The sequence below is a fragment of the Macrobrachium nipponense genome, chromosome 9 (genome assembly GCF_015104395.2).
Source record: "Macrobrachium nipponense isolate FS-2020 chromosome 9, ASM1510439v2, whole genome shotgun sequence".
Classification (NCBI taxonomy): domain Eukaryota; kingdom Metazoa; phylum Arthropoda; class Malacostraca; order Decapoda; family Palaemonidae; genus Macrobrachium; species Macrobrachium nipponense.
In genome coordinates, this window is record NC_061110.1 from 80,291,648 (window position 1) to 80,312,030 (window position 20,383).

General features: G+C 35.0%; 1 protein-coding gene across 15 annotated transcripts in view; it reads right to left on the reverse strand.

The window, feature by feature from the left end:
• Positions 1–20,383, reverse strand: part of LOC135218482 (uncharacterized) — a 1,465,909-nt gene that overhangs the window by 394,936 nt on the left and 1,050,590 nt on the right. For all 15 annotated transcript variants that reach the window (XM_064254810.1, XM_064254812.1, XM_064254817.1 and 12 more), the window contains one exon: positions 5,275–5,400. In XM_064254810.1, the coding sequence (XP_064110880.1) occupies positions 5,275–5,400 (126 nt within the window). The remainder of the gene's footprint in view (positions 1–5,274; positions 5,401–20,383) is intronic.

Consider the following 20,383-nt stretch of genomic DNA (forward strand, 5'->3'; position numbering starts at 1 on the left):
ATGTATAGTATATATATAGGTGTATATTATATACTATATAATATATGTACGCACACATAAACAGGAATAAAACGAAACCCGAATGAACCAGTGAGGTTATTTTGTCGGTCGGAACCGAAATACGTGATGAAAAGAGGAAGTTCCGGGCCTCCATAACTATGTCTCCTCTCATTAACCATTAATGGAAAAATCGTTCGTTAACAGGTGGTTAATTTACTGTTGTCAGAAACATGTAAGTGAAAACACACGCAAATACTCGTCATGTTATTAAGCGTGTTGCTCTACTGGCTTTTTCGGAGCATTCCTTCAGTTTGGATTTATGAAGGATTATCTTCCTGTCTACACATACAGAAATACATGAATACATACACACGTATATATATACATACATACATATATATATATATATATATATATATATATATATATATATATATATATATATAGATATGTATGTAGGTATATATATATATATATATATATATATATATATATATATATATATATATATATTCTGTGGGTGTGTCACAGAACACCACAAGCTAGACAGTAAAACTGAAACCGGTTAGGAACTACACACAGTCTCTCATTTTATATTTATGATTTGTGATGAACGGATCTAGTACTAAAGTGATTATAATTCTATGTATATATAAAAATATATGATTATATATACATATATATGGATAGATAGTTAGATATAATTTGTTAATTCACGTATATGAATTTCTAAAACATATGGGTTATCAACTAGACACCTTAGCCATAAGAGGACGCTGCAATCATAGTACAGATGCGATATAAATCACTTATCGTTTTTTTTTGGTATTTAATATCTAGAAGACCTTATTCCAACTCTATGGATACGAAGGAAACAAAAATAAACCTCTTTTACGGGGCAGATAAACCGAATTTAGTACAAACGACACATTCTGAAAGATATTAGTATATTGATATCCGTATAGCCTTTCGTAATTCCACCTTCAAACACACACACACGCACACACACACACATACACATACATATATATATATATATATATATATATATATATATATATTATATATATATACATTCGTAAATATTTATATGTTCCAGTTCGTTTCAAAAGAATTTTTCGAAACTTTATCATTCCAATACAAATGTGGAGACACTGTATACAATATCATGTTCTTATGTTTCAATCTGTTATCAATATGGAATTACTTTTAGTTTCTTACTGTGAAATGGTATTTGTGCTGCCCTTAATTTCTTGAAGCCATTTGCAACTGAATGCTCATTCATATTTCCATTTACATACATACATACATAAATACATACACACACACACACACACACACACACACACACACATATATATATATATATATATATATATATATATATATATATATATATAAAACAATACTTATGGAGTGTAAGTGCGTACACACATGAATACATCCTCGTCATCGCGTCGGTAAATTTCACAGCCAAAGGCATTCATTATTAATAATTTGTGATATTGAATATTTGCGCATAAGAGTATTATTAATTATGATATATTGCAGTGCCGCTAATGAGTTTCATTTCCTTTGAAAATGCCGCTACACACAAATATCAATATGAAAATGACTAAGCCGTTTGGTTTTCTAATTATAGGCCTAATGCGTTTGCTACGCACATCTTGAATCATTGTCTTTTGTGTATTTCCCTTCTCTTCGTGTTTTCTGTAATTAATCGGACAATAATCTCCCGCTGTTGTGTAAACAAGAAAGAAACACACACACAAAACTGGGGAACAAAAACATCCCAAGCTAAATTACTGCTTTCGATTTAATTCACTGTTATATCTCCACTCATCAATTAATGTTACACGTCACTAATCAGCGCACACAGAGACACAAGAAATAATTAAACGGGGCTATATTTTCTGTAAGTATATTTTTGTATATTTATGTATTTATTGATGAATGTGGCTGCTTTAAGTGTCCCACAGTTCTACTGCTAACGCTGCTTCCTCATTGGTTAATTCATTATCCATCTCATCAGTAATAACTAAGTCTGGTAAACGTACCTGAGAAGCATTTGACACATGTGTTTTAAAAGGTGTTAGCACCCTCGGATTTTATGGAACGATAAATATTCCTTCTGATCAAGAGAAGATATCCCCTGTGCGTGCATATAGTCATTATCCCCTTATTAATTGATCAGGATTCAAGGGGTACATTATTTTTTCATCTTTCGCTATATTGATAATATGCCTATAATTTACCACTGTTCCTTTCATTCTTCCCCAGTTCATTTTTATAATGATATTTTTTCTCAAATACAGAGATTCCTTCCTTTAACGACTGAGCCTGCGTATGATATTCCCTGACTTTTTGCGAGAAAGATATGCCACACCTTCGGGCAATAACAGTATACTTTTATGTTTTCACATTCTGAAACTGGAAACAGTCAGACATTTCAGTTCTGCTGCAACAGCAATGAAGAAATCGTCTTCCAGAAAAATAACAAATTGAAGCACGCACATCAAAAGGAAAAATGAAAACCTGCTTCTGAGAGGTGAAAGTTCTGAAGAAAATCCAAACGTTTACTGAAGAGTTCAAGAGTACCTTGGGATGAGTTGATGAAATGGAATTGGTAAGAAGGGCATGCAGAGAGAAAAGCGCAATCAAAGGTAAATAAAATCGCAATATGACAGAGCTTGGTAATGGAACACAGGCAGAAAGATGGGTTTATGCAAAATCTTGTAGGGTAAGAATCCCTTCTGAAAGTGATCACGGGTGTAATCCTCAAAGGGGGCAGCAAGCTGGAGCAAAGAAGACTTCAAACATAGTGGATGGGAAGGAATAAGATATATTTAACTTAATTAATAAAAACAATTTGGTAAACTGAACTGAACTGACCGCGATATCATACGGCATAATTAAATTTTAATTTTAGAAAACGAGTTTCGATTCAGATCACTGAAACTCTGAATGTAGGTCGCGTTTATTACGAAACGTTTGTTTGGCGGCCGCTGATTGGATGGTACAGGGAAGTAGGCAGCTCCCAGCAAACAGGTTTGTCCGCCCCGGGTGAGGGCGAAGTAGGTAGGTAGAGAATCGGGAGGTAGGGGAGATAGCGGCGCCGAGTTCAAGTGAGCGTAGCGTGCGCCAACAAGCTCGTAATAATAATAATAATAATAATAATAATAATACTAATAATAATAATAATAATAATAAAATTTCCATTTTCAGTCTGAGGGACGATTATTTTTTACACCTTTTTCTGGTGGGGGTTAGAGAGAGCAAAAAAATTCACGTCGCACGAAGTAGTCATTTTGTATTTCTATACTCATTTCAGAATATTTTCAATATCAATTTTAAAAAAATCAGCGTTGATTTAGAAATGGATACAATATCCATTTGATGCAAAATAAAGTGCTGCTGTATACCATAAAAGCAATGTCAGAGAAACCCGGAAATTTCGCGCATTTTTTTATTCTGTTTTTTTGTTTTGAACTTTCCGTAATTTTTACGCGTGTATTATTCAGTACATCCAAACAGCTACCTTCTATTTCACAAAATAAAAAAAATATTTCGTTGATCAAAATGATATTTTAATATAAGGAAAAAATTAAGCGAAATTTGTCCTAGCTATTTTTCCAACTACACTGGATGGAGCGCATTTTATATTCTATCTTTTTGTTTTTGAACTTTCGCGTTTTGTGTGAGTGTGTGTTTATTCAGTGCATCCCAACTGCTATCTTGCCTTTGACGAAATAAAAAAATATTCCGGTAATCAAAATGATATGTTGATAGCACGAAAAAATTAAGTGAAAATTGTCTGAGCTATTTTTCCTTTTCGTCTACGAAGCTACACTGGATTGATAGCCAAAGGCAAAGACATAATCAATCCAAATACGAAAATAATATAAGGGATATAACAAGGAGTGTAAGTTAATCATGAAGGATGTGATAATTTCGAAGCTTTGAGGAATGGATGTTACAGGAATCATGGAAGGAAACATGCCAGTAATAGCAAAGGTAAAACATAATATCGATGCCAAGCAAAACAGAACACATCTTTGTATATGTGCCGATGAACTACTTATGGATGTTTAGTGTGGTACAATAACAGTAAAACGCTCCCCCATTACACCTAGTAAAACAATGACAGCCCTAAATTATGAAAGAATAGATTGAGCCACCTACAGGATTGAACAAGGATCATCAGTCACCAATATAATGGAACACAATTCGAATGTTACATAAAATTGTAGGATCCTTAACATAATACATTATTATCCAGCGGATATTTTTATGAATTAAGTAAGATTAAGAATAGTCCTCAAGTGAATCGAGAGCAGCAAGTAGGATTGCCAATTCTCTTCATTTTCTGCTGAATCTGGTTTGAAAAACCCTTAACTAATGGCAACCAAGCAAACGATTCTACTCCACTGCCCTAAAGCCTACAGTAAAGTTGAACGTTTAGGAGCAGTCTATCTGAAATTTTACCTTTATAGCCACAGAAGCTTCCTGTAGTTATGACTATTATTTAGCAAACAAGCTTACTTATTTATCCAGTCTACCTAAATTTCGTATTAAAAGCCATGTCTTATTACGCTTCAGACAGTTAGCCACGAGAATGATTTCATCTTGATTTTGGAGTGACGTCAAGCGACAGGCCATCTGTTCTCGCAGAACAAAAGTTTTGATAATTTTAAAAGTTTCGGACTATCTACCTGCACGAAAGTTTCATAAAACGTGCGGAACAGTTTGTGGTCTTTGCTCCGTCACTAACATCAGCTTCGGGTCCCGAGTCACTCACTATAGTAGATTCACATCACCGGTGCATTTGATGTCTAGGCCAGTCCCTTACGACGCTCCTGATTGGCTGTTGATAGGCCAATCTCAGTGCTGGAAACCGCTAGTCTCTCACGAGAGTTCACATGGGCAGGATGTATGTTCCACTTCTCCTGAGGGATGCTTTTAAAAGACGTATCCTGCCTATGTGAGCTCTCGAGAGAGACTGAGAGTTTCCAGCCCCGTGATTGGCTTATCAACAGCCAACCAGGAGCGTCGTAAGGGACAAGCCTAGACATCAGATGCACGGCTAATGTGAATCTACCATAGTAGCCTCTCGCCCTCTCACACGTTCGCAAAACCCGCCGGAGACACAAGCAAACAAAATTTCAACGGCCCGTTAAATCAACCATTTTGGTGGCCTCTTAACTTCCAGAGAAGCAAAGGCAGCAAGGCCGAACCGAAAACAAGAGTGGACAGACATTTCATGGCGTCACCTACCTGCCCAGGGTGAGGGTGTGGGGTACGGGTGGCCCGGGAGAAGGATTGAAGCTGACCCTTCCTTTCAGTCGCAGGTCCTTCAGGTGGTGCCTATCGCTGTCGAATACGGCCAGCCTGGCGTCGTAGCTGCGGCAAATAAGAGAAAAGTTTAGACATGATATACAGACAACGACGTCACTGTCATGCTGGTTATCATTATATGTTTATTATTATATTCATTATTCCTATATGTCATTATAGAACTATAGTCACATGTATGAAACCACAATAAAAATACCGTATAAAAATATTTATACGCATGTAGTTATATACATACTGTATACCTACAGTCTACACTCACAAAAATACACACACACCTACATTACTTTATTATTCGATAATTTATCTTAAACGTCAAAATATACAGCAGATGTATACGCAAATACAGGGACTTACATGTACACGGTATTTAAAACTGCAAAATTGCTCTATATATATATATATATATATATATATATATATATATATATATATATATATATATATATAATATATATATAGAGCAATTTTGCAGTTTTAAATACCGTGTACATGTAAGTCCCTGTATTTGCGTATACATCTGCTGTATATTTTGACGTTTAAGATAAATTATCGATAAGTAATGTAGGTGTGTGTATATATATATATATATATATATATATATATATATATATATATATATATATATATATATATATATATATATATATATATAATATATATATATAATATAATATATATATACGTATATATATATATATATATATATATATATATATACGTATATATATATATATATATCTATATATATATATACATATATATATATATATATATAGATATATATATATATATATATACTATAGTATATACTCAAATATATCCTCCAGCACATGAAAATGAGAGCAAATATATTTCCTTTATCTACCCTCTCCTATAGAAACATGAAAAGCAAGTTCAGCGTAATTCTAATGATTAATAAAAATTCAGAAGGCCTAACGGTATGCTAATTTCTCCCCTAACATTTCAAATAATATTTTCAATGCAGCGCAACTATTGAATGCACAGCTATTGTGAAATTTTCAAGTCTAAATCCCTTTCAAAGAACTGCAAATATTTAAATATGTGTCATGTATTATAAAATATAAAAAAATAAATGCAAAATTTCGGGATAAATATAACAATGTTTTCACCTACAGCGTTTAGAAATATTCAAGTATATAATCACACTGAAGTTTGTTCAAAATTATTAGCATTTTGAGGAAGAAAATGGGTATTTTTTTCAACGTTCTTCATATCCATTCACAACCGCGCGCGCACGCACACACACACACACATATATATAAAAACAGTATGTATATATATAATTTGAATTATTTAATATATTATATTCATATATATATATATATATATATTATATATATATATGTGTGTGTGTGTGTGTGGTGTGTGCACGTATGTACATGCTTATATATATGTGTATATATATATATATATATATATATATATATATATATATATATATATATATATATATAGATATATGTGTGCGTGTGCGTGTGTTGTGTGTGTATCGCTACATGTTATTTTAATTACCGAATCGTGAAAGAGCTTTCTGTACAGAAAACTTCCACAACATTGGCTGCTCCATTACGCCTTAAAGATGAATAGGCAAGAGCCATTACCCCCTCCCACCTTCCCCCACCCCCCTCAACCAACATATCCAGGATCCGTTTGGCGATTGTGCCTCGTGTTCAGGGACTGATTTTTTTCCACATAGTGACAAAGACCAATGTCGCTTCACTTTACTGTTCAAAAGAACAATGGAAATGGGAAAAGTGAGTTTGCCTGCCACCTGGAAGAGTTCAGCCATTCAGTGTGATGTACATGAAAATCCCCCACCCCCCAAAAAATAAAATAATCTTTCACTTCACGGTTGTATAGACTGCACGAACTCGCGCAGGACGTCAGGTATTTGATAAGCGGAGGCATATCTATGAAAGCTACAGGCACAATAACAGAAGCAAAGGAAAAGTGTAGGTCCAGAAAAAGGAAGGCAGGTTTTGAACCATATGCTACTGACACTTCGAGAGTAACGTGTCCACGATGGTGCGTTTGCTTACACAGGTATAGAAAGCAATTCTAAAGTCGGGACACGTGGATTAGAGAGGGATATTCCTAAAGGGCCAGTGATATCGTCAACTGGCAGCTACGTTTCAAAGGGGAAAGAAGATGATTTGAAAGGGAAAAATGCCTCAGCGAAAGCTCGAGTAATGACTGCTATGTGAAAGGTGAATTACCATGATGAATCAAATAATCTTTGGATGAGATGTCGACATATGCATCAACATGGCTACGCTGAAAAAAAGGGGGCATCCTTGCACTCCCTCTACTGGGAGCCAATTGCATATGAACTAAGTTCATGGCACAGGAAAAACAAATTTGGGAACCACAACGTAAAATACCAACTTTGTCACGATAACTTCAATGGCAGTGACACGCTTTTGTCTGAATCAAGAGGCTCTTGGAGCACATAGCGCGCGTGCCCCCCCCCCACACATATATACTATATCACACACACACACACACACACACACACATATATATATATATATATATATATATATATATATATATATATATATCTGTGTGTGCGTGTACTGATAAATAAAAACACTGACAATGCAAACAACATTTTTGTCAGTCATACAAGCTGCATACAACAAAATAAAAAAAAACATACCAAAATAACTCATTTCATGGTGCATCAGAGTAGGTAAAATTTCTGCCATAAGAACACATCGGTAAAAAAAAGAAAAGAAAAAAAAAAAACATACATTTGCAAGAGGAAATCATGACTGCAAACAATGCGCGTTGACTTGGATATTGAATCATGGGAGCTGCAGCAGTTAATTATTTTTCCTATCCCGACAGAAACAGGGGAAAGATTATGTAAGCGCTGTTGCAGTCTACATCAATTACCAGAGAAATGGAAGTGAGCCGGGGATTTCTGAAACAAAGAAAAAGCTGCAGCCAAATTTCATATCCAACAGAGAAGTAATCAAAGACCTCGACAACTATATCAAAGTCCTATACCTAAAATCAAAGTTTATATAAAGCACAAGTAAAAATCTTGTAGAAGGAAAACATTCGTTATAAACTTTCCCCCTTTTTTTTCTCCCAAATTCGAACACCCCTGGTTAGGGGAGGGCGCACTAATTAATCAGAGCTAATTAGAAAGGACTTTTTTTCATAATAATAAGTGAAGAATCTAATGGAAAAATAAAATGACATCAGTGTTGGATTCTAGTATTTTTTTGAAAATAAAATCAATATACGAAGATGTGATATACGAAAAAAATACACTGTCATCAATACATCCATTTGCCGGTAATAAAAACGTTACATGATCTGTAACACAACCACACACTACATATATACATGAAAACGGACATTATTTACACACACATATATATATATATCATAATATATATATATATATATATATATATATATATATATATATATATTTATACACACACACACACACACACACACACACATATATATATATATATATATATATATATATATATATAGATATATATAACTGATTGTGGCTATTAAAGCTGTCGTCAATATTGATTATATATATATATATATATATATATATATATATATATATTATATATATATATATATATATATATATATATCTATATATATATGTTCAATAACTGATTATGGCAATAAAAGCTGTCCTTTATACACATATATAGACATATGCATATACTATATACATATATTTATATAAATAAATAATTTCAATAACCACAATGTCCTCTTAACTTCTCGTTTTCCTCACACTTTGGAAACGAATGTCACTCTTAAGCCTACAACAAAATCAAGAAAGAAATGAAGAAATTTATACCCGGCGAGATTCGAACTAGCGTCCGGGGTATCAGAAAGAGATATACATATGTGCGAAAGAGATATACATATATACCTATATATATTATATATATATAGAAAGAAAATGAGAAAAAAGAATCATCTGCTTTTATTACAGTCATGCAAACCGATTTCGAGACCATCTGGCGATTTTCATAAATGTACAAAACACCAGATAGCGCTACCTTACAGTATCCTACAGAACTAATAGTAACTGAGGTTGAGCCTTAGCCCTCACCGTATATCAAACTGGTCTTATAACAATACAGGAACCTGCTCCTGGAGTATGTGCTTTATGGGAAGAGGTTATTCACTCAAGATGCAGCTACTCCCAACCTCCCCAAGGGGTTCACAACTCTCCACTAAACTCTTCCAAGTTTTGGGACATGGTCTGTATAGTGTGGCATCCAGCCAGCATCCAATAAAGCATTGCCCAAGCAGCGTTACCTCGACCACCGATGTACAGTGAGCATGAGTCCGATCCACCGACGATGCTTATCCTAATATCTCAACTAAATACTTCAATAGTCAGTATATCAGCAATGAAAAGGAAACTGTGAGTAGAAAGGTTTAAAGGTGTAACAAGAGGAAAACCTAACAGCTGCACTATGAAACAATTGTTAGGAGAGGGTAGAAAGAAAGATGGAAGATAATTTAGCAGAGGTACAGTAAAAGGTACGAAAGGGGTTGAAGGTAAGCGGTGACAGGACGCTGCAGGGAACCTTAAGTAATACCTACAGTGCACCACGCGAGATGCACTGACGGCACTAGCCCGCTTTGGAGTGCAGATGTGGGAATATTCGAAAAGATCGAAAGGAGGGAACCGTTGCAATGCTGTAAAGTTAAGCATAAACGAATAAAAATATAATGATTGAAAATACATCTTTAAAAATCATGATAGGAATTAATGTGAAAGTTCCACCGATGAAACCGACCCGTAAAAAGGAAATTTGGTATCTGACAGTATTAGCAAAAGAAAACGATTGTATGAATGACAATAGCGGTAAACTATAATTGAAAACACTTTTCTGAAATATCTCAAAAGCTTCATCGGGACATAATTCTGCCTTTATCAACGTCCAGGTTAAACTCATGCAGAGTAAAGTAGACGGCCGCACGGAGATATCGCTTACTCATATATTTTGTCGACCACACCATATAAAACTGGGCGTAAATAATACTTTGATCACGAAGGTGCTAGTGCTGAACACGGAGTCCCAAGGAACTTCCGCCATGTTTAGTACAAGCACCTCGGAGTAGGTGATAAAAGTGGATACATACCGGGTTACATAAATAGATGCATACATACATACACACGCATATATAGGAGGAGGAGTTATCTCGAAAGCCGTCTACGAAAACTTTGTAACGGTGTACATGGAAAATCTTAGTAACTATTAAAAGTTCACTCCCCAGAAAAGAAACTTTACGACAGTTGGAAATGGAAGAAAGAGGAAGGAAGGAAGGAAGGAAGGAGGAAGGGAGGGAGGGAGGGAGGGAAGGCTACCCACATCCCCCTCCCCCTCCACAGCAAGAGGTTCATCCGAAAATGTGGGGAATGCCAGTTTAACAGATGCGATAAACTTGTGGGTAAGTTGGTATGCGCGTTATTTTACACATAAGTTGGAGCAATACGCGTAAACACACACACACACACACACACACACACACACACACACACACACACACACACACACATATATATATATATATATAGTATATATATATATATATATATATAATATTATATATCCCCTAGCATTGGGGTGGCACCAGAGGAAAATTAACAGCACAATAATCAACACATTCATACGGAAACGTAGTTGCAAATCTTTGTATCAAAACTTCAACCGACATTGTTGAATCCTATCTCCATCTTAGAAGTGATGAGTAGAGATTAATACAAACGATGAAAAAAAAAAGACTGTGAGGTGTAGATGGAGAATGCAAAAGATAGAAAAACGGTTGAATCTGTTAAGATTAATTGTTTGCGTAGTGCATAATAGAAATGGAAAGGGCAAGAAATGTTGAGATCAACTGTGAAAGGATGGATCACTGCGAACTGAGATGGTTTTGTCATGTAGACAGAATGGTGATGATGCGCTGGTGAAATTCGTCTTGCTCATGAGCCTCCTTTTTAAACACAGGCAGCTTAAGAGTTTGTTGTAGGTCCATCCAAGACGACGCAGTTAGAATATGATTATCGCATTTATCAATATTTTGTCTTTTCTTGAAATGGCTCTAAGTTTAAAAAACAAATTATGTATATCTCCAATGTATATATATAAATACTAAGTCTAAGTACATAGGTATATCTGAAACACGAGAGAGAAAGAGAGAAACCTCTAAAGATTCTTCATGCAACAGAACACATATTCTAAATAATTTATTGAAATGTATTTCTCGGAACATATTATTCACCTCATGATGGCTTTGTACCAAAACTGCCGGTAGCAGCTATATGTTGTGTAAAGGACCGCCGCCACAGGAAAAAAAAACATCGTTACAGCCTAATATGAATACTCTTGGCTTTTAAGGCCTTCAAACAATAATTTTTCATCGGCAATTTTATATAATTATCTGCTAGATTTAAGGCTATAAACAGTCGTGAAATAAGTGTTGTCGCGGAAAGGTACTTGGTATAATACTATAGTTGTGACAAAATATCTTTGTACGGCTTTTTCTCTTTAATCATTAGTTCGATTATAAATAATATCCATCTCTTATGCCTAAAATCTGCTGGAAATGCTAATAAGAAAAGCTAAATAATCACACTACTCTAATTATATGAGTTAACACTTCTGAAACCATCTTTTTGAACTGGCGACATCATAACCCACGGAAATTTTGGGATACAGGGTACTGATATCCCTCTTCACCCCGGTACCCCAAGAGGACGTTAATCCTCAAGATTGGGACTTCAAACCAACATGGGCAGCACATTCATCCATGTTGTGGTTTTATGACCAATTCTCATGAAACCAAAGGTTCTCTGTCTATTGACATCTCACTGTACCCTGTTGGAATTCGTAATTACTAAGCATTTCAAGACATCAACACACATTTAGCTAAGTCAATATTTGTTTAAAACTTAGGGATATGTTCCACAATGATAGAAGAACCATTATCAGCGTACTGAATGATGACACGCTCTTCACTTTCATGTATGCCATTTGGAAAAGAATCAGTCGCAATATCTATGGTGACAGGTTCCTAAGTGCTCATACTTCTGCATTTACCATGAATGCTTTTTATAAAACATTATTGTAAAGATTTCACGACACTCAGGCGACCGCTAAACCTACAAAATTCTTTTAATGACGAAATTAAAACTATTGTAGCATTACTGAAATTAAAACATTTTCAGCGTTAAAAGTTGTCAGCACAGTTAATGAAAAGTCACTGCCTTCAACAGTTGTGCTGACCATCCAAATTACAGAGTGCCGGCGTCACATTTAGAGCAATTAGACTAAATAAGGGCAAAGTATTATCATATGTTCCAGTATGTTCAAAAGACAGAAATTTGTGTTAACTTGGCTGACATATCTTTATTTCAAGTAAAATTGTCTATTGGTACGTCTCTTTCACGAAAAGGTAATGGATGTAGTTTAGGCTGAGATTTTTATGATATGAAAAAATATGACTCATTCCTGCATACTAGACTAACAATGCAAATAAGATATTTCTGAACTTTAACCTCTCTGGCCAATAAACGAAATAACGGTTCCTAGTGATCTCACCAATGTATACTGAAATACTTATAACAGATAACAACATCACGGATTGCAAGTTGGAGGTAGATATAACACCAGGATTGGAGAAAACTTGCCCTAAAACCAAAAGTTTCATGCAACTGGCCTTCATCTCCTATGTTACCTCTAAACTGACGAATTCTGACAATTATTAATCATAGCTGGACATGCCTCCCGCGAGCAACCTAACATTCATCACCTACCAGTTTTAAAACCAAAGATCAAATCCTAGCTACGAACAAGATCTCTAGACTTTGACTACAAAGAGGTTACTAGCGCACGCACCACTGTACAAATATTCATACACTTTGATTTGCGATTATGAAACCATTACGGTTTCTCCACTGATAAATTACTATGAATCCCTCAAAGGGGTTATGTTGATTCATGTTTCCCTAGAGAACGAAGGGCAATGGAAACATTTAGGTTTAAATATACGTAGCAGTAAAGTATTTCGAAGTAGGAATTAAAGATGACTTAAATTCCCTTCACAAAGAGGTTACCTTGCCTTACGTTGTAAACTGCAGACGTAACTGGGAACACAGAATGTTAAAGTGGACACACATCAACCACAGTAATTCCAAACATCTGGCTCTTACACTAAGTACTGCAACAAAGGCTCTTTTAGACATGAAATGTTACGACTCCCCCTGTATTGACCACTGCAGTGAAACCTAATGGGCGATATATATATCACGGCTCTGTTGTAAATTTCAGTATGAAGGCTACCATAAAGGATCCAAGGGCTATTTAATTGTACAAAATCTTTTCTCAGTCGTGTTCTATGGTTTATCGCATGGCCACTGGTCACTGACGACACAGAATATAGAAAAGGAGGACGAGGAAAGAAGATAAATGAAACAAGCCAACTAATAAGTTGGTTCTCAAAGTAAACAAACACCCACCCACCCACACACACACACACACAAACGGATTATTTACATACTAGTGAACGTATCCCGGCAAATATAATGGGAATTCCAAAGCAATAATAACACTGTAGATTACACATGTACGAAGTACAATATCAACGTTTGGGTTTAGATATTTGTGAGAGCTCAATGTGGAGTTCGCTACCCGTATAAGAAGTGCTAAAAGAAAAATTAAGTATATGTATATGTATATATATGTATATATATATATATATTATATATATATATATATATATATATATATTAAATTATTATATATATATATATATATATATTGTACATATTAACGCATTGACATAAATACATACACATACGAATTTCTCTATGTGTTCTCACTGCGTTATCCCTATCACTTAGTGCCCACTTCAGCTTTATACATCATTTCAAGTCCAATACCTGCATATTATTATCCTATTAAACATCTTAAGACTAGCAATCAAGTCCATTACGCTCTTCTTACGGTGTTCTTCCTTTTTCGAGCAGCAGTGAAGTTAATATAAAGGAGAGCTCTCAAAATATCCGCCAAAGAAACAGAAATAAGCCCAGTAATGAAATTTCCATCATATCTCGACTTCGACTAATAAGAAGTAGCGAAGTTCATTTTAAAATAACTGGAAACTTCCAGGAAACTATTTTTTAAAGAATTTTTTACTTCAAGTTGAACAACTTTTATGAGGAATCGGAGATTTTTCGACAAAGTTGATATTGTTTGAGACACAGGCTTCATAAAGAATGCTTGTTTGAGAGGCAATTAAATTGGACAGTGAGTCCGAAAAAAAAAAAATAAGAAATTGATACCAGGTACTTGGTGTATATAAAAATTTGTAACCAATTTTAATAATGAAGGTTAAAATATCAAAAGCAGTTTTTAAGACTTAGTTATTTTATGTTTTTATGAAATATTAACATTAAACAATAACTTGGTATGTTATATAATTTGAAACTGAATCTGTAAAAATGATAAAAATCAAGACTCAAAACTGAGAGAGAATAAGATTCCAAATAAGTGAGAGCCAATCATAAATAACACGGTAATTTACATAATAATTTACAATAGTTCTAGAACACTGCTTTTAAAAATTGGTAAAAATGACAGGTGGAAATGCACATTGCGCCTCTTAATCCATTCATAAGCTTGGGATCATAATGGATGGAGCTGCAGTACGAAATGCAATAATATAACGTTAAAGAAACTTATTGCTAATTACTTCTAATGCGAATGCATTGTTATATGTGTACCATTTACTGTACAAGTAGTTATTCAGCTTTAAAAGCAACAAAGTAACCATGAAAGAATATAGTGTTCACCGGCGCTTCCTTTCACGTGGAAATGTAAGAAAATGCTGCAGTATGAAAATATACGGCAAAAGTCCTACATTTGATTGCAAGAGACGTGTGATATATATATATATATATATATATATATATATATATATATGTATATATATATATATATATATATATATATATATATATGTATATATATATTATATGTGTGTGTATAACATATAGATAGACAGATAGATAGATACATTTGAGACAGATAGTCAAACAAACATATAGATAAAAAAGACGTCAGTAGAACTACGGTTTTATTATCTCAGGTATCAAAACACTGGAAATGTAAGTCTCGTGGGTCTTACTTGAACACGCACCGTCTCACTCGATAGAATTGAAAGCTGATCGTCAACTAGTCGAATCAATTTTTAGTGTTGTTCCGGGAATATGCACACTTAGAACAATTCAACAGCTCGAATCTTCATAAAAGAAAACTTTGGGACGTGTTTTAAGAAAAGGACGTAAACAGTCCCATAAAAGTACACGTAATTTAAAATCAACACCTACTTCTAACAATGTCACAATAAAATTCTTCTTTCGAACAAAACAAAAGTAGTCCTACAATTTCAGTGTCACAACAGGGAAAATACATGATTGGAATATCAATATAAACTGGAGCTTTCCCAGGAACCTTACATAAAATTAATGAATATCAAAGGGAAATGCTTATCAAAACTTTTAAGGGCAATAAAAACAACACGGGAACTTTTTGGCAATACGAGTATCCAGAAAAATGGAACTGCTCTTACAAACTTCGCATTTTTTCTTTTCAATAAAAGGGAATTTCTTAAGGAAACACCTTAAAATCATCTGGAGTCTTTATTAACTCAGGTCTAAAAACGCACGATAAAATAATGACCTAATAGATTTTAAGACAACAACAAGGGAAAAATAATACCTAATCAAAGTTTTCGGGACGACATTGAGGAAAAAAATGACCACACCAACAGTTTTCAAAAACACTGAGAAAAAAAGTCTCTTATAGAGTTTTTGAAAATATTCAGGACAAATCATTCCCGAGCGAAGATCATCAAACACAATGAAGGTGACTGCTCTAAAAAAAGGTGTATATAATTCCAAAGTGAAATATTGATCGAATACATGAAGGGCAAAGTAAGATCTGTGGCTTCATCATTAGCAATACATCAGTATTGTGTTACAACTGTTTCTGTACATATTTCTGATAGCCTCGTTCATAATAAACTTAGTTCTCAGTTTGTACGAACGAAAACGTTATTCTTAGCACTAAAACCACGCTGATACGGCTTACGTTTTATCTGAAAGACGACGTTTTGCAATAAAAATCCGGTAAACTATGCCCCTCCCTCCAGAGAACCTTTAAAATTTACAACCACCAGTTACACGGAAATTACTGCATGGAAGTTACTTGGACATTAACCGTCTCCTTAATAATTGACTTCTCGTATGAAGAAATGAAAGAAAATTAAAGGCAACATAAACGTCACAAATGCCACTCTTATATTAGAATACAAGAGTAACTGTAACCTGGAAAACCCTAGTGGAGCACTGGGCTCGCTTTCGCAAAATTCGGGGTTCGGATAACCTAAGGACTAGAAAAACAAGTAAAAAATTCGCAGAAGTTTCTTCAGCGCTACCGAGTTTTCTGTACAGCGTATGCATGAAACTCTTAGCCATGGCCCATAAAACTCAGCCGCGGCCCATGACTCCTTCAGCCACAGCCCGATGATGGCCTATGTTGTTGGTACCTATAGCGGTGCCAGACGCACGATCAAGGATAACTTTAACCTTAAATAAAATGAAAACTACTGAGGATGGAGGGCTGCAATTTGGTGTATTTGATGACTGGAGGGTGGATGATCACCATACGAAATTGCAGCCCTCTAGCCTCTTTTACGGAAAACCAAAAGGAGAACATCATAGGGTGAAGAACCTCAACCCGAAAAGAACCCGAAGGCTAACACCTTCTAGCGACTTCGAAAGGAGGGGAAAAGCGTAGGTAGCTACCACATACAAGTATATATAAATATACACATATGAATCTCTCATTACTTAAAATCTATATTACTTAATCTCATTACTTAAATACGAATATTAATAACTAATGTACTTAAATCTGGCGCCATACAGAATAAAATTAATACAGGGATAGCAAGTATTTCGACAGACACTTCTGTAGAATAGATCATTGGTTGATGTGATCCAGGGTGTTTTGCCAGGCGATGTACATGGTTTGCTTGTGTTAGTATGGTATTGCGGGATCTGAAATACACATGCATATATATATATATATATATATATATATATATATATATATATATATACATACATAAATATAAACACGCACATTATATATCATATATTATATGATAATATATAACGTGCATATATAAGAGAGACAATACAGCAGTCCTTACAGTCAAGTACGGTTCACCGAAGCGGGAAACACATACTAATTAACTGTTTAACTCGAAGTTTAGCGGTTACCTGATATGTGATCATTTAGTCTAAAGTCTTCAACACAGAAAATAAAGGCTAGTTACAACTGGGTCGTATAAAAAAATAATGATAAGACAGATCAAACAATCATGTTCATCTGAAGCCCTACAAGAACAAAATCAAGAATGAATCTGGAAAAAAAGGACATTTTCTTCTTCTTCCTACCAAGGGGAAAGAAAATTCTATTCCATCCTTCTGTCAAACAGGATGACACGTCAGTCATCTAAAAGGGATAGCAGTTAAGAATTCTGCGACTGTTAAAAAATGGTGGTCAGAAAAAGCAACAGCGCGCACCAATTGGACCCCCTAATTGCCTACTGGGTCTTACTTTTATCCTGAATACCTTGCACTTTCCCCTACCGGAAAACAAATATCTTCAGACTAAAGTCTTTATTTGCGAGAGGAAAACCGATGGAAAATATCGGCTCTTGATCAGTGTTAGCCTCGGAATCGTTAACAGGAATCTTCACTTCCCAGGGGGACGAATTTGAAAGACATCAAGCATATTGGAACGAACTTATCCCTGTTGTCCAGTCCATTTGTCAACTCTCACAGCTGCTCAGTTTAGCGGCTAACGTAAACTATAAGAACAGTCCTACGATCTTTCTCCTTTCTTTCTCTTTCTCGCTTGTTACGCACCCTTACACTCATATAAAAATAATTTCCAGCAGCACTACGTACAAAAGCCCTTATTTTAAGGGAAAATTTCTATCGTTTATATTTGTAAAAGCCAAGGTCCTGACGTCTGTCAGTTTATGCCATTACACACACAACTACCTAGTTTGTGTAGTATAACAACAGTAGTCTAAGGTTACTAAACTCCACATCTAATCACTAGTCTCTACACAGACTTTTACAGTATGCATATATAATATACATATAAAGTATATATGAATGCTGAGGGGAGGTACCTTAGTTAGAGCTGAAGAACGATGAGCAATCTTACACCGCCATTTCTGACGGCATTAGTTGGCATTAGTCCCATATTTTTGCAAATAATACACATTTTGGCTAAACTGCACACATAGACCTTTCTATAATACTACTGAAAATGGACTGAATACATCCAGTTACTGGGCTCAAAAGTAAGGGGGGGGATATTTAGGTTTTGTAGGAAAGCAATGAACGAGGCAAATTCATAAGGTATTTTTACGACCGCTTTTAATACCATCACATTCGTTGTCCTTCCTACGGAGGGAAGAATATCAAGAGAAAAATGGAGTAATTCCTACTACATCCAGGAGCACTTAAGACCCGATTCTGTGACCTCTAAAGGTTAAATTCTTAAAATGTCTATGCAGCAATGAATCTGTCAGTATGATAGAATGATCCATACGTAGGGGGTAAATAGTACAACCTTGGTATGCTGCATCGAATAAGGGCGCTACTCTTAATGCTAGCCTTCCCAACGATCTTTATATAAAAAAGAAATAAGTTGACTCAAGGACGAATCATTTTATAGTTCGTTAATGCGAAAAAAAGTGCAGGGAATATTTGTTTATCTTCATGTACTAGAGACTTCATTAGCGAGGGAGTAAGAGAACGGAAAATATTTGCCACACTGCGATTTGTTGCCATGCTGTTCAATTCCAAGAAGACCTCTTAAAGTAGCGTCCCGCAAATTGGAACGAACCGAGCCCTATTAGTAAGTCGATACAGCCACTCCCGCGATGACTCAATTGAGAATTGTAGAGATTAATCGTTCAGAGTTGGTTCCAATATTCTTTCCTTAATACACACCCAGCTTTTTGTTTCATTGGCTTGAGTCATCGGATTTCAAGTATCTGAGCAGTTGTTTGTGTGTCTGTTTGTATGGTGTTTTTACATTGCATGGAACCAGTGGTTACTCAGCAACGGGACAAACGGCTACGTGACTTCCAAACCACGTCGAGAGTGAACTTCTGTTACCGGAAATACACATCTCTCACACCTCAATGGAATGCCCGAGAATCGAACTCGCGTCTAAAAGTCATTTGGAAACAGAATAGCAAAAGAAAACAAATCTATATACTTAGTGAAAATATTTACGTCATGATACATTTGACCATTAAGCAATACGTATTTCCACTAAAGAGCAATACTAATCTTGTCAATATTCAACATCGAAACCTAACGGAATATGCATGCAACATGTGAGCAACAAAACATACTGCTGCCAGGGAAAGAAAGAAAGGAATTCAACTTCAGTAGGTTCAATACGAGAGGTAAAAAGTGACTGACAACCCCATTGGCTATTTGCGAGAATTTGTGAACTTGTTTATCTTGTCTGGCATTATAAGCGAACTCGTGAGGGCAACAGAACGTGAAACTATTGCTTTTCTATTACCTTACATCACACAGTTAACCGAAATACGATGAGTGGGAAAGTTTACCCGCAGATATAAGCAAAAAAAAAAAAAAAAAAAAAAAAAAAAATATATATATATATATATATATATATATATATATATATATATATATATATAAATAAAGATATATGCCACAAAGGAAAATAAACGAAGGAGTACTGCGAGACCTTTCGACGTTAAACGTCCTTTACTAAGCAGAAACTGACATACATGAGGCAAAAAACAATACAAGAAGATTCGTATAACTGACAGATAAGGATTATAAAGAGATTAGTACCTAGAATCCGACACA